At 35.3% G+C, this 13082-nt stretch overlaps 1 protein-coding gene across 4 annotated transcripts in view; it reads left to right on the plus strand.

The window, feature by feature from the left end:
- The window catches only part of MYO6 (myosin VI), a 118502-nt gene that overhangs the window by 48152 nt on the left and 57268 nt on the right, over window positions 1–13082 (plus strand). For all 4 annotated transcript variants that reach the window (XM_055810319.1, XM_055810320.1, XM_055810322.1 and 1 more), the window contains exons 7-10: window positions 549–604; window positions 2828–2925; window positions 4700–4864; window positions 10431–10511. In XM_055810319.1, the coding sequence (XP_055666294.1) occupies window positions 549–604; window positions 2828–2925; window positions 4700–4864; window positions 10431–10511 (400 nt within the window). The remainder of the gene's footprint in view (window positions 1–548; window positions 605–2827; window positions 2926–4699; window positions 4865–10430; window positions 10512–13082) is intronic.

Consider the following 13082-nt stretch of genomic DNA (forward strand, 5'->3'; position numbering starts at 1 on the left):
ATTAAAAAAGCTGCAACTTTGGAGCAAGTATGTTGAGTATTTATTTTCAAATTCTTTCTTCAGTTGCTAAATTGAATCTTACCTTAATTATGCACCTGCAATTTCCTATTTCACCATCTCCATGTGGAATTTTTATTAACACTAATAGTTATGAATCCAAAAAAGGTAGGCATGGAAACAGTCTTTAAGTCAGGAAATACACATGAAGCCCTATGCATTTACTATGATTATTAATAAATAGATAGTACAGTAACGGTTTCATTATACTGATAAAAAAGTGTAATTTCCCTATGCGTGTCTGAAAGAAATTTCTAATGTGTCTTGAAGTATTGAAAAAAAATTGAAAGTCTGCAAGAATACCTTTGTTTTAACAAAAAAGAAAAGTCCAGCTGCATTTATTTTAAAAGATACAGGTATTTGGAACTTAAAATCAACATGCTTTCGCGTTAGTAAATGGTTAGGAAGTATGATGCAGAGCCGTGCTAAACCCTGTTGAATTGCGGTAACCTGTCTCATGAAAATAATGATATTTTTGTCTTGCTTTACAGGTATTTGACAGAATCCTATGGTACTGGCCAAGATATTGATGACAGAATTGTAGAAGGTATTGAATTTTCTTCCATTGAAATAAAGGTTCCAATGTTTTAATTTTTTTTTCAAATTTGAAGTGTCAATCAACAGCAACTAAATAAAAGCTAGCATGGAAATACTATCAGATTTCCTAGGGAATAGTTTACTGGTTGTTTACCTTGATCCTGAATTCTGAAAACATATTTTTTTATTTGTGATTCACTTTATTTAGTATAGTGTCATGCAGTCCTTGATCTAGAAAATGTTGAAGTGTGTGTTTGAGTTGAACTTCACACACACGTGTACCCAAGATTGGATTTTAAGCTGCCTGAAATCTGTAAGGACAAGATTGTGTTATCATTACTATCTGTTAGTACCAGGAAAGAGTAATTCCTCCTCCTCACCATAAAGTTCTCAAATGGTCTCAAAAAGTCAGATAAAGCAGGGAAGTTCTTTTAAATTATTATTCTGAGTAATTTTTCTCTTACTACTTTTTTGTCAGAAAGCACATAATTTGAACTAATACTTTCATTGTGTCTGTCTTTATAATAGACTCTCAAACAAGGTCAGAAGAGCCTGATTATCATCCAGTTGGGCCTCTTGAATGTTGCGTGCACTTCCTAATTGAACAGAAAATAACTTTTTGTGAAAGTAGACATATCTCAAAAACAAAGAACTCTCAGCCAATCTAATAATGCCTCATACATCAGTTTTAGTCTTCTATAGCATGTAGTAGACTTACTTTGGAATTTTGTTACTCTCTGTCTTTTTCTTAAACCAAAAATTTTTACTTTTGCTTTAAATTTTTTTGCTTTCAAATTCAAGCCACTGGATTATACAAAAGTACTGCAGGCTTTAATCTCTTGTTGCTGTAGGTTTGCTTAAACCAATTCCTTAGTGAAATCCACTGTGTGCTAAAGGAACTCATGAAGTGGCCAAGTGTTGGATAATGCCTGATGCTGTATGCCATAAAATTAATTGGTACTTGTAGGTATTCTTAGAAGAGTTTGTTTTGTTTAGTCTAAAACAGCACCTGATGCATGAGTTTTGGAGGTTTTTAGGCACAATTTTAACAAGCATGCTTACAGCATATGTGTTGCTAGAGGAACATTTAACCTATCCGGAAGATCTCTTACAATTTGTTCTTATTCATAAACTTTTCTTTGGAATTCTTAATATAATGTAAAATAACTGAATAGTTACCTAAAAACTCTTTAAGAAGTCAATTTTGAAAGTCACGTTTGCACTTTCATAAGATTAAGATTTAATTTTCATTAAATAAATGAAAATCTCACCAAAACAAAAAAATGAATGCTGCTAAATGATGCATTATCATCCATACTTTATCCAACCATTGTAGTTTCTCCTTCATTCTTTATTTTTTGTAGGAGCAGATTTGTTAATGGTTGTTGGTGGAGTTTTGAATTTGAGTTTCTGCTCACTTAGTTTCCAGTGCATATTTTTGGCTAGAAGCCTTAAAAAAATCTTGCAGATATTTTCAGTGGTTTATTGTTAGCGCGATTCAGTAAATCGGTTTTCTCTGATCTTCAGAGCTGGTAAAATGCAGTCTTTCAGAGGCCCTGTGTTTCATAACTACTATGCATTTTCAAACTGTGCATGATGTTCGTGTGTGTGTATATATATATGCATATTACATTGCTGCCACTCTTTCTGTATGGGCTTTAAGGTGCTTGAAAATAGCAGCCAGTAAAAAATAAAATCACTCAATCACTTAATCGACCTAATTATAATTTTAAAGGGCATTTTTAAGTTGTTTTTGAAATCAACACACTCTTCTAATACTTTTTTTTGTTTAATTCCCTAATCAATCTAACATGTTGTGTACATGACATTTAAGTGGCATTTTTGTCTGTGGGATAAATGGGTCGTTCAGATTTTATGAATAACAACTCATTGGGAAGTGTCAAATTGTGTGTTGTGTCATAATAGTTTATGTATCGGTTATTTATCTACTTGCTGTAGAAGAACATCACTGAATAATTTTTGGTGTTTCGCTTCAAATACTTTGCAGTGTTACGTGGTATTTAAGTACTTCATTGTAAATTCCACCACAGTATATCCGGTACAATTTGCAATATTGATTATTCCTAATGGGTAATACTTTTCCTTTAATTTTCAAACTTTATTCCCAGTAAGTACACTGAATAGTTACCATGTTTTGTTCTCTCTTTCTTTTTGGTAGTCTACTGATCCAGTATTAACACTTCCAAAATGTTAATTTCAATCTTTTAAACAGCAAATCCCCTATTGGAAGCTTTTGGAAATGCAAAGACTGTTCGCAACAACAACAGCAGTCGTTTTGGAAAATTTGTTGAAATTCATTTCAATGAAAAGGTACTAGAATTTTGTTACAGTTAACCAGTAATGATTTTTTGCCATAAAATGGAAATGTTAGACTAACAGCAGGCTGAAGAGACTTATTAATCTTGCACCAAATAGCTACTGTCCTACTTTACAGATTTGATTTGTATTCTGTCGTCTTGAAAGGAAAACCAAAGCCACGCAGTACTGTGTTACTACTGGAAAACAGCAGGCCAAGTCAGTAGGAGGCAATTGCTTCCATCCACAAAAGAATAAAAATGGTTCCCTTCATTGCAAAAAGGCATATCTGAAGAATAACTTACTTGCTCTTAAGTGTTTAAGCATTCCTTTAATATACAAATAAGTGTGAGTTGCATATTGGATATAAACAGATACAAATGTATTTTAATGCTTTAATACTTCAATTATTGATGGTTTTATGTATTTATAGGAAATCTATGGACCTCAGATTAGTATTATGCATGTGACACAAGTAATGGAACTGGCTTTTGTCAGCTTTTGTGTAGCGTATGGTTTCCTTTGCATGTAGTTCTGTTTGGATAGCATATGTATAACGCATTCCGTTATTAAGGATGACTGTATGTCTGTCTAGCATGTTCAAGTCACAGGCTTTTGTTGATGATCCCTGTAGAGATTACATACGTGCCTCCTCATCTTTCTGACTGAGGACATAAAGAAACAAATCGCTGCAGTTCCTTCCGGCAGAGTTTAAGCTCATCATCTGCTCTTGAGCTTGTGGTCTTTTCTGAACCTTTCATCACTTGGTTCTGAAACTAAACTTCAGATCTTTGGTTAATATTTTAGACACTAAATAACTACGTTCCTTTAAGAGCAGAAGGACTTTATCTTTGGTCCAGTTCATGTTAATAAATTTATGGAAAAGACCCAAATTTCTACTTGGAATGATGCATTCGTGACCTGTCAACACTTAAGTGTGTTTCATGTTAATTGCTTTGGTTGAAGCAAATAGCACTCAGAGTATCTTCAGAAACTGCTTAAAAGCCTGTTTTAGCTTACCAGTGCAAGATTGGCCTGTTTACTTGAGTCCCCTTTTTACAAGACTTCATAATTCACAAGACTTCATTTTGTGGTGACCTTATCAGTTCTGGTTTCTCAAAGCAGTGTGAGTACAGACTGGGGCCTCTTGAATGAGTGAATGACTGCATAACCATGGTCAAACTTGTCAGTCAGCAAGTTCTTAGTTGCTGTAATGGCCATATGCTCAGGAATTTCCTTGCTGTTAAGATTTGTCTAGGCATAGGGAATTTCATTATAGGCCAGATAATAAATGGCTTTTGAAATCTGTGTCAGACTTCTGTCTCGGAAAAGAGTTGCAAGTGTTTGAAATAAAACGTTTGCTCATAATGAGTCTGCCTAAGATGTTGTCCAAGTATGTGTTCTGTCATTGTAACCCTTCCTCTACTTTGCAAGAGTCTCGGTGAAATGTAACTAGAGGATGGTACTTACTGCCATCCAAAAAGTATAAGGGTGGCTGTAGCAATGCTTTTTGCCGGAACTACGGGAATTATACAAAGGATTCTGCTTGTTGGGGTAAAGCACACCCTTTTAAGAGGAATGTATGTATATGCAATACAGGAGCTGGGGGGAGAAGTTAGTAAATGGTTTCTTTTCTAAGCTTAATATGTATTAGGTGTAGGTATATTTTAATCTTTGAAGCAGTGTCCATTGAATTACATGTTGTTAGACAAATGCAAATTGAAAACTGCTGAATCTTAAACAATCAAAAAAGTACTCGGTTAATCAGAAAAATATTTCTTCCTCCTAGAACTTGGTGGTTGGTGGATTTGTATCACATTATCTGCTGGAGAAATCTAGGATCTGTGTGCAAGGCAAAGAAGAGAGGAATTATCATATCTTTTACAGGCTTTGTGCTGGTGCTCCAGAAGACATTAGGGAAAAACTACATCTAAGCTCTCCTGACAACTTTAGGGTGAGTATCAGAGTCACTGCTGATAAAGTTTCTCATGTTGCTATACATGGATTTTTCATACAGATATTATTAAAATTGCTGTTCACTAGCTTTGACAGACATTCTTGTTACAAGAATCAGAATTTATTTTTTTTTTTGTTAAATCTGTTTGATCCTGAAATAAAGCCGCCTGCCATTCTTCCTTATTGGAAGATTTCCTATGTGTTTTCTCTGTGTCTTAAAACTGAGGAATCTTTGCTTTCCAGAGATGAACTTTTGCATACCCAGCTGCTAGTAATGTTGATACGGGTTCTTCTAGAGTTGCAAAGTGTGAATTTCTTGATTGTGACCTAACTGTTCTATGGGTAACCCATCTTTTAAGTCCCGAAAACTTAGTCCAACCATGCCTTTAGGAAGATGTAGTTGTCCCACAATTCTCTCTCAAATAATTTTTTCCTCATACTTCCTACCAAATATCAGACACGGTAAAAAGGTTGTTGCTTCTCTGTTCCAGTCCATGTGCTTTCACATCACCTGTCTTTTCTACTCTGTTGCACCTTGTTCCTATAATACTGTACACTCTAGGTTGTCATTTGTATTGTTCCAGTCTCTCCCATTCCTGTCGTCATATGTCTGTGTCATTCTTGGTCACTCCAGGTTACGTGATAAGACTCACTAGTCCCTTTCAGCTGAAAGCTTACCCTTTTGTCTCCAATCGACCCAAAGCCCATGCTCAGCTCTTTCTGCCAAGATTACTTATATTCATTAAGCATGATCCTCCCTCTTAGGTTTTTCTTCACCTAATGTAGTCCTTCCTGAGGACCACTTACTATTTCTGAGTTTTGGCTGTCTTTCCACAACCTGTTACTGGTCCAGTCACTCAAATAATGGAGAAGTTAATAAAATACAAATAAAATCAGTGCTGAATGTAATACTCCTAACTATACCTAAATGAAAGTGAACTTCAAGTAAACACTAGGGAAATAAGACTTGAATTGTTGTGCATACTTCTTTAAAAATGTTAGGTTAATGTTCAGTGCAGGGAAAAAGCAGAGTCGGATCTCAGGAGTTCTTAGGAAAGGAAGGGAGAAAAAATAGTGAGTTATGCTGCCAATGTACATCCATATTTGTAAATAGCATACACAGTTTTGTCACCCCATCTCAGAAAGGAACAGTAAAATCTTTGGGTGAAGCAGAGGCCATGGTTGAAAATAGCCTTTTGGATAGTATGGTCCCTTTCATTCAATACAGCGTGCCTGTTCTTACCGCTTCTGATTTGTTTACTGTCTTCCCTTCTCCCTATGCTTTATTCTTATGTGACAGATGTGGTTTCTCCTGATTAACCCTGATTCTCTGTTATGTTTCTAGTAGCAAACTTGCAAACAGGCAGACTTTTTGTCCCACCACTAAGTTCTTGCATTCTTGTTATCCTTTTTTTTTTTAACTACTTCAGTTTAACTTTTAACTTTTTCCTCGAGCGTTCCTTCTTTCTCCTCCCCTACTCTGTTTAGTTTTCATTGAATTGGTTTTCAGAAATGATTGACAAACAACATGGTGATTCCTTTTGCTTTCTTTCCCTTCTTGGCAGTCAAAATTTTTTCTCTATTTTTTTTTTCTATTTGTCTGAGTGACTCCAGCCCCCACTGCCCTTATTTTTAAAGTCTCTTTTAATTTCTCAGTGTGTTACATCTCAATTATTGCAGTATTTTTTTTCCTCGAGAAAAGAATATTATTGAACTCTTATCCTACCAGTGCAGCTTTGCTGGTACAGCTGTTTCTTGTTGTTTTCCTGATTGTCCCTTCTCTTTCTCTTCAAAGCAAGCTTCTACCATCCCTTTCAGGGTCCTTCTACAGCCTATTGACATCTTATACTGTCATCACCAATTTTACTAGTAAAGTGAAGACTCTTGCCTTCAATCACTCATTCCTGCTATTTAATTACTTATAAATATATTATTATATTTTTGTTTAGTTTTGTTTTTCTTTTTGTTTTGACAATCACATTTGAACTGTAAGTATCTACAAATATCGCTATGTGCTTTGTTGAGTTGCATTGAAAAGAAAAATATTTGCAAATCAAATCCTACTGGTAAATACTGGTCAGTTGTTTGCTTGTGTTCTGTCATTTGTCTGCATCTCTCACTGTTTCTTGGCTTATGCTTGGCTTGGAATCTCATGGAAGCAGAATTTTCTGTATTTCTAAAATACACAGAACTACAGTTACATCTGGTCCATGTCATACATCTGTACTGTGGTATCTAGATGATCTTGCTCCGTAAAAGCCCTGGCAGTATTTTAGGACAAGTTTTCTTACTTCCTCAAAGGCATTCTTAGGGGCCTTATATATATATTTCACCAAATACTTGGTTTGTATCTTCTTATAGGTCATCTATTTGTACTTAGTTGTGTGATGGAAACTTGATCTGATGCTTATTAAGAAAGAACTACTTCTGTTCTCTAGAAGGAATTTTTTTTTTTGAAACACCCAACAAACAATACTTAAAAAACTCCAACACCATTTATTTTCATGTAATATGGACCTAGTTTTCAAAACTTTCTTCTTTACTGTGCAGTTATTCTATGCAATAGTCTCTTGTATGTTTTAAAGCTAAAATCTTGAACAAAATTTTGAATACAAGTATTTTTATTGTGCAGCCACTTTTCCATTAAAACTTATTTCTTGTCATTAATAGACTTTTAATTTTGGAGTTGAATATGCTGTGTGCCCACTCTTGGGGATTTTTTTAATCAAAACCTCTGCTAATGAAGGTAGATTTCATGGTCAGAATTATAACCTGCTTAAAATCAGGTTGGTGCAGTACAGTACTGAACAGCTGGAGTACCTTTACAGAAGGCACTCACTTGCCTGTTTAATTTATAAAGAGTTTACAGTCACACCAGCCTTACCACACTGTGACATAACTTGACTTCTACTAAGTTTGCAGCAGGTACTTTCATTTCCATTAAGAATTTTTATTGCTTTACTACCCTGTTAGTATTTGAATCCTGAGTTCCTTGCTGCGTGTGAAAGGTCTACTCTGTGTGTTAAGTTTTAACAGTTCTTTTCCTTTCTGAAGATGAAGTAGATTATGTATAAAGAAAAAACCCCAACAAATACCTTAGAATAATTTTCATCTTTGTATGTACGTAAATTAAAAGAAGTGTACTTGAAGTTTATTAGTTGTATTGCACTAAATTTTCATGTATTATCACTTTATAGGAGATTTTTAGGAACAAAAGTTGTAAAAGGTTAATGTTCTTCCTAAATCCGTATTATTTTTGTCAAGGTTTTTTTTTCTGTGCTCTTCATTCAGGTTTTATTATAAAAAGGTTCTGATCACACTTTTTTACCACGTTTTGTTGACTGTGTGTCTGTCTGGTTCAAATTTCAAGGAAAATACTGTCTTTTAAGCTTCTAATAATAGATATTATATTATATGATATTATATGAGGCAAGGTTTGGTGATTGATCAGTGTTTTGATATTAATGCTAATTTTTTTGACAAGAACAAATAATACTCTTAAACTGATTATTTAGAAAAACCCACCCCTAAATTCACAGTTTTGCATTGGCTCTGTTGTGCCACTTGTCACGTGCCTTTTAGCCTAATCAAGTCAAAGTCCAAATTAGGGCCAGCTTGGATTCTAAGACTCAGACATGTTTTGCTCCATGCCTGGTTTCTCTTAACTACACTCACTTGAAAATAGGACCATCTCAAATCTAAGGCAATTCTCATTTTTCACAGAAGTGAAACAGTACTAAAAGACAAAGAGTAACTTAATGCGCCCCTGCCCTTTGACTTAAGTGATCCCTTGGAGTCTTCTCCCCGTGCATTTGGCCATCTTGGCATAGGCGCGCAGTTGCTGTAGGCATGGGATCCAAGACAACGGCACTGGCTGCACCCGCCTGACCTGTTGTCTGGATTTCAGCAGCACTGATGGGGGTTACCGCTCTGTTAGTTCATCCTTCCCCTGCAGTTCCCCGGGGGAAGCGTGAATTTGCTTGGCAAAGGAGTTTGAACAGTTGCAGGTTTCTTACACACTCCTACTCTGAGCACACCCACATAAAAACATGCAGTCATGGATGCTCATGTTTTAAGTTTTGAGAAATTCAAAGTCAGTGCCAAACGTTGTAGGTCTAAGTGCCTTGGGCTGTACCACATAGCTTTGAAAGTAAAGCTGCACGGTAAATCTGTACCTGGAGTATAGCTGATGGAGATGAGAACCTGAATTTTTTTTCAGATCTTAATTTCTGGAAGACAAATCAGATTGCCTTATGTTTGGGTCACTGGTGTTATAATGGGGTGTTGCACTTCAGAGTTTAAAAACCCAAAATCTAGTGGTATTTGTACGTTATATATGATAGCCTCAAGTTCTGTATTTCTCTGCTTTTAAAAATACAATTTCTCCTAGACTTAGTATGTACATTTATTTGAGTTTTTAGCTTTTGAATGAAAGAAATTATCTTGTGATTAAATGTCTCATACATAGGTTATTATTGAATACCGTGCTGGTTCACATTCTCAGCCTGTCACATCAATTTCCACACTCCCTTCTTGAAAAGTATGACCTTTTTCACTTTCCAGCCCCAGTTGCTGGGGTTGTGTTACTAATACTGTAATACAGGGATATATTGTGTTTAAAATGTGCTGTGCATTGCATTCTTACTGGCTGATAGAGAAGACTCTTCAATATTTTGTTAAACAGCAAGCTAACTTTGAACAGTGTATCTTGTCACTTTTAATAGCAAATTTGTCATCTAGTTTTCTTCTGTTGTTAAAAATGCTTTGAAGAGTATTTTATTTTTTAGAATTTTGTATATAAATTTTGATCAAAGTGTAGAATTATCTGTGTTCACCTAGTTGAAAACATCTTCTTTGTGCATGGGCTAGGGCGAAGAATCAGTTCACTTCCTTTAGACAAAGGGCTCTGTCCAAGCTTTTTGGACAGAGTTCTTATTTTTAGCTAAACAAATCGGGAAGAAGAAGCTGGCGATCCCATTTTGCTGGAAGTGTCAGTCATTATCTGAATGCCTGGTCTATTCCTTTTACCATACAACACGAGATGGATATCAGAAGCCAGATTCTGTCTTGGGCTTCTGCTTGTACCATGTTTATAAGCTTTTAATACTCTTCAAGCTTTTTAATACACTATGTGTCTTATTAGCTATAGAAATATTTTGCTGGTGAGGAAAAAAGAGTAAAGTTCAGTATTATGCATAGGACAGAAAACTTTATTTTCTTGATTCCTAATTATGATTGTCTTTTTTGTAATTCCAAACTCCATTAGTAAGTTTAGGAGAGTCAAACATTAAGAAAACTTCGTGGAACTTAACAAAATGAATATCCCACTGTGTCAAAAAGTATTTTAGTTGTCAAAATTGAGTAGCTTTCAATAGAAGTTTGTTACTGTTGCACTTCTGTAATTCTGTAGATAAGTATGTTTTCAAGACATTGATTCTGAACACCTGCCATGTTGCTGGTATCATACGATTAAATAAATCTATGTAGAGGAAGCCTTAAATAAAAACATTAGTTTTCCTTCGTTCTGTCTTTAAGTATGAATTTCCACTTTTTTATTGTTACAGTATTTAAATCGAGGCTGTACCAGGTACTTTGCTAACAAAGAAACAGACAAGCAGATTTTGCAAAACCGCAAGAGTCCTGAGGTATGTTGGTATTGTTGGTTCCTTTATATTATTAATTAATGCAGATGGAGTTGAATGTTGATGCAGTTTTACAGTGTGGAATGAAATGTTCATTTTACACATCTTCATAGGTCTGAATGGGTTCTGTCAAAGCTGGTGTATTCGGAACTCTGGTTTCGGAGTACAGTCTTAGAAAGACATTTTAACATAAATTTTAAAATCCCAAGTAGAACAGTATATAAAATTGTTTCCTTTTCATTCTTTTAATAATATAACACTTAATGATGCAGCTTTTCTTCTGTGGAAAACAAAAATCTATCCAAGATATTTTTGATTTATTTTTTTTTTAATCTTACTAGTGCTAGGAACAGGTCAGGAGCAGTAGTTTTTTCCAGAGCCATTTTTACTGTCTGGATTTTTGAAGGGATGCTCCAAACTGTTCTATAAAACATTAGTGCAACCTCACTTCCAGCACAAGTATATCCCCCTCCCCAGTACACTGTGTTTTCTATTGTTTTTTGTTGTCCCCTTGCTATGAACTCTTATGGCAGAGCATGGCGATTCCTGAAAGAAAGCGTGGAACTTCAAAACATTTTTTTCCTCTTGCTCCATCTCCATTTATATTTTTTAAAACTAGAATTACTAGAATTTGTAGCATTTAAGCCTTTGAGCTTGTTCACATGAGGACACTAAAGAATTTGGTCCCAATTAATAATATATGTGAATAGGAAGTTGTTTAAACACTTCATTAAACTTCTAAACTAGTACAATTTTCATCTATTTGTACCCAAAGTATGAACTTCTTACTTGCATAGCTGGAAGATGTTTCAAATCTTAATCAAATCCGTACTTGGGATTCAGTAGCAGAGCAGGCTGCATGCACATGGGAAAAGTACAAAGGTATCTTTACTCAAGAGCTTCTCTCCCCCAGTGACCATGCCATATCTTTTGCCTTTAAGAGCTTGTGCTTGAGCTTGTTACGTAGCTCATGCCTAGCTGTGAGAGACAATACAGGTACTTCCCTTGCTCAGGTCAACATTGTAAAGGCTGCTCCTGGATTTCTAGTGTTTGTACGTTGTAAACACTTGAGCACGTAATTCCAATTTCTTTTGCTTGAATGTAGGCTGTTTTCTATAATCAGGGGTGGTGTAGAGTGTGATGCACAAATGCTGATTTGGTATTACTAGGAGGCAGAGAGCTGGTAGATACTTAATTCTTGCCAGACATAACAGGCTAGGAGATAGATGGTTGGGACATTTTGCCTCAGTTTACCTGATCTGCCTTAAATGAAGACTTGTGGTGAAATTGGTGTTTTATGTAGGTAGGAAGTATCAACGTTCACTTATTCTTGCTATTGGAAGATGAACCTGAGCAATCTTGTTATTGATGTTATTTGCAGGCAGGTGTTCTGTCATAAAACATGTCCTCTACAGGACTTAATTTGAAATAAGTGTTTGTCTAAACTAAAACATACTGAGAGAATAATTCTGAAAATGTGTATTAGACATTAAGTAGTGGAACATTTGGTGCCACAATACCTGCATGTTACAGCCATGTCAATTTAAAGGCTGAATAAAAGATCAAATTTCAATGATATTTAAACCTAGCCTAGCCACTTAAACAGGAAATGTATTGCATTGTTCAGGTTTTTTAAAAGAAATGTTAGTATTTGCTCTGTCATTTTATGAAAGATATTAAGATTGTTTATTTGAATAAAAGTAGCTGGAATAGTCAATTAATACTTAAACTATTTTTGTGTTTTCCTTATCAGGAAGATGAGGTGATCATTTTACATCATTAAGATGTAGTTTAATTTTACTGATGTGTCTAAATGTTGTGTGAAGTGAATTTTTCAGATGCATGTGGTGTTTTGTTTTGATAAAAATCACTTTAGCTTATTTGACATTAACAAGGCTTCTATTTATTTCGTTGTTCTTAGCTGAAAACAAAGTAACTAAAAATGTAGCTCAGTCTGTGCATGTTCAGTTAGTCTCTTGATTGCATGCAGTGTGTTACTATCTACTATTTAAACCCATTAATAGTTAGAATGGCCTTTGATGTATTTAAATGTTAAACTGGTATTTTAAAACGTAACTGCTATTCTTCTAACCCATAGAACACTGCAAACAACTTTGCTGTTTCTTAATCACCAGCAAACGTTAACAAGTATATTTCTCTAAATAAGTCTGCTTAGGACAGCAGTTACTCTTCCAGTTCTGATTTGTCCGATATTCCTTTCCCGTGGCCTCTCAGACTTTCTGCCACGCTGTTGCAAGTACCTCAATCTTCCATCAGCTGCTGGGGGCTAGAAGCACTCCTCGTGTGTAACTGCTTCGACAGCTCCCTTAGCCATATTCTTCCTTTCCACTGCTCACTCCTCTATATTCCCCTGTCCTTAGCTGGCACATCCTCCAACTTCTGCTTTCTGAAGACAGTTTGAAGTTTGCTTTGAAGTTGAAGATCATGCTTCGAAGTATCAAGAAATTAAACTAAATTAGGGGTTTTGCAAAGCCTGTATTGTATGAAGAGCTCTCATCTCTTTCTGCTTAGTTTGGCATGCTTTTTTACGCTTTTTGTTATGGTTTATTCTTG

This window comes from Falco peregrinus, chromosome 7, assembly GCF_023634155.1.
Source record: "Falco peregrinus isolate bFalPer1 chromosome 7, bFalPer1.pri, whole genome shotgun sequence".
NCBI classification, from domain to species: Eukaryota; Metazoa; Chordata; class Aves; order Falconiformes; family Falconidae; genus Falco; species Falco peregrinus.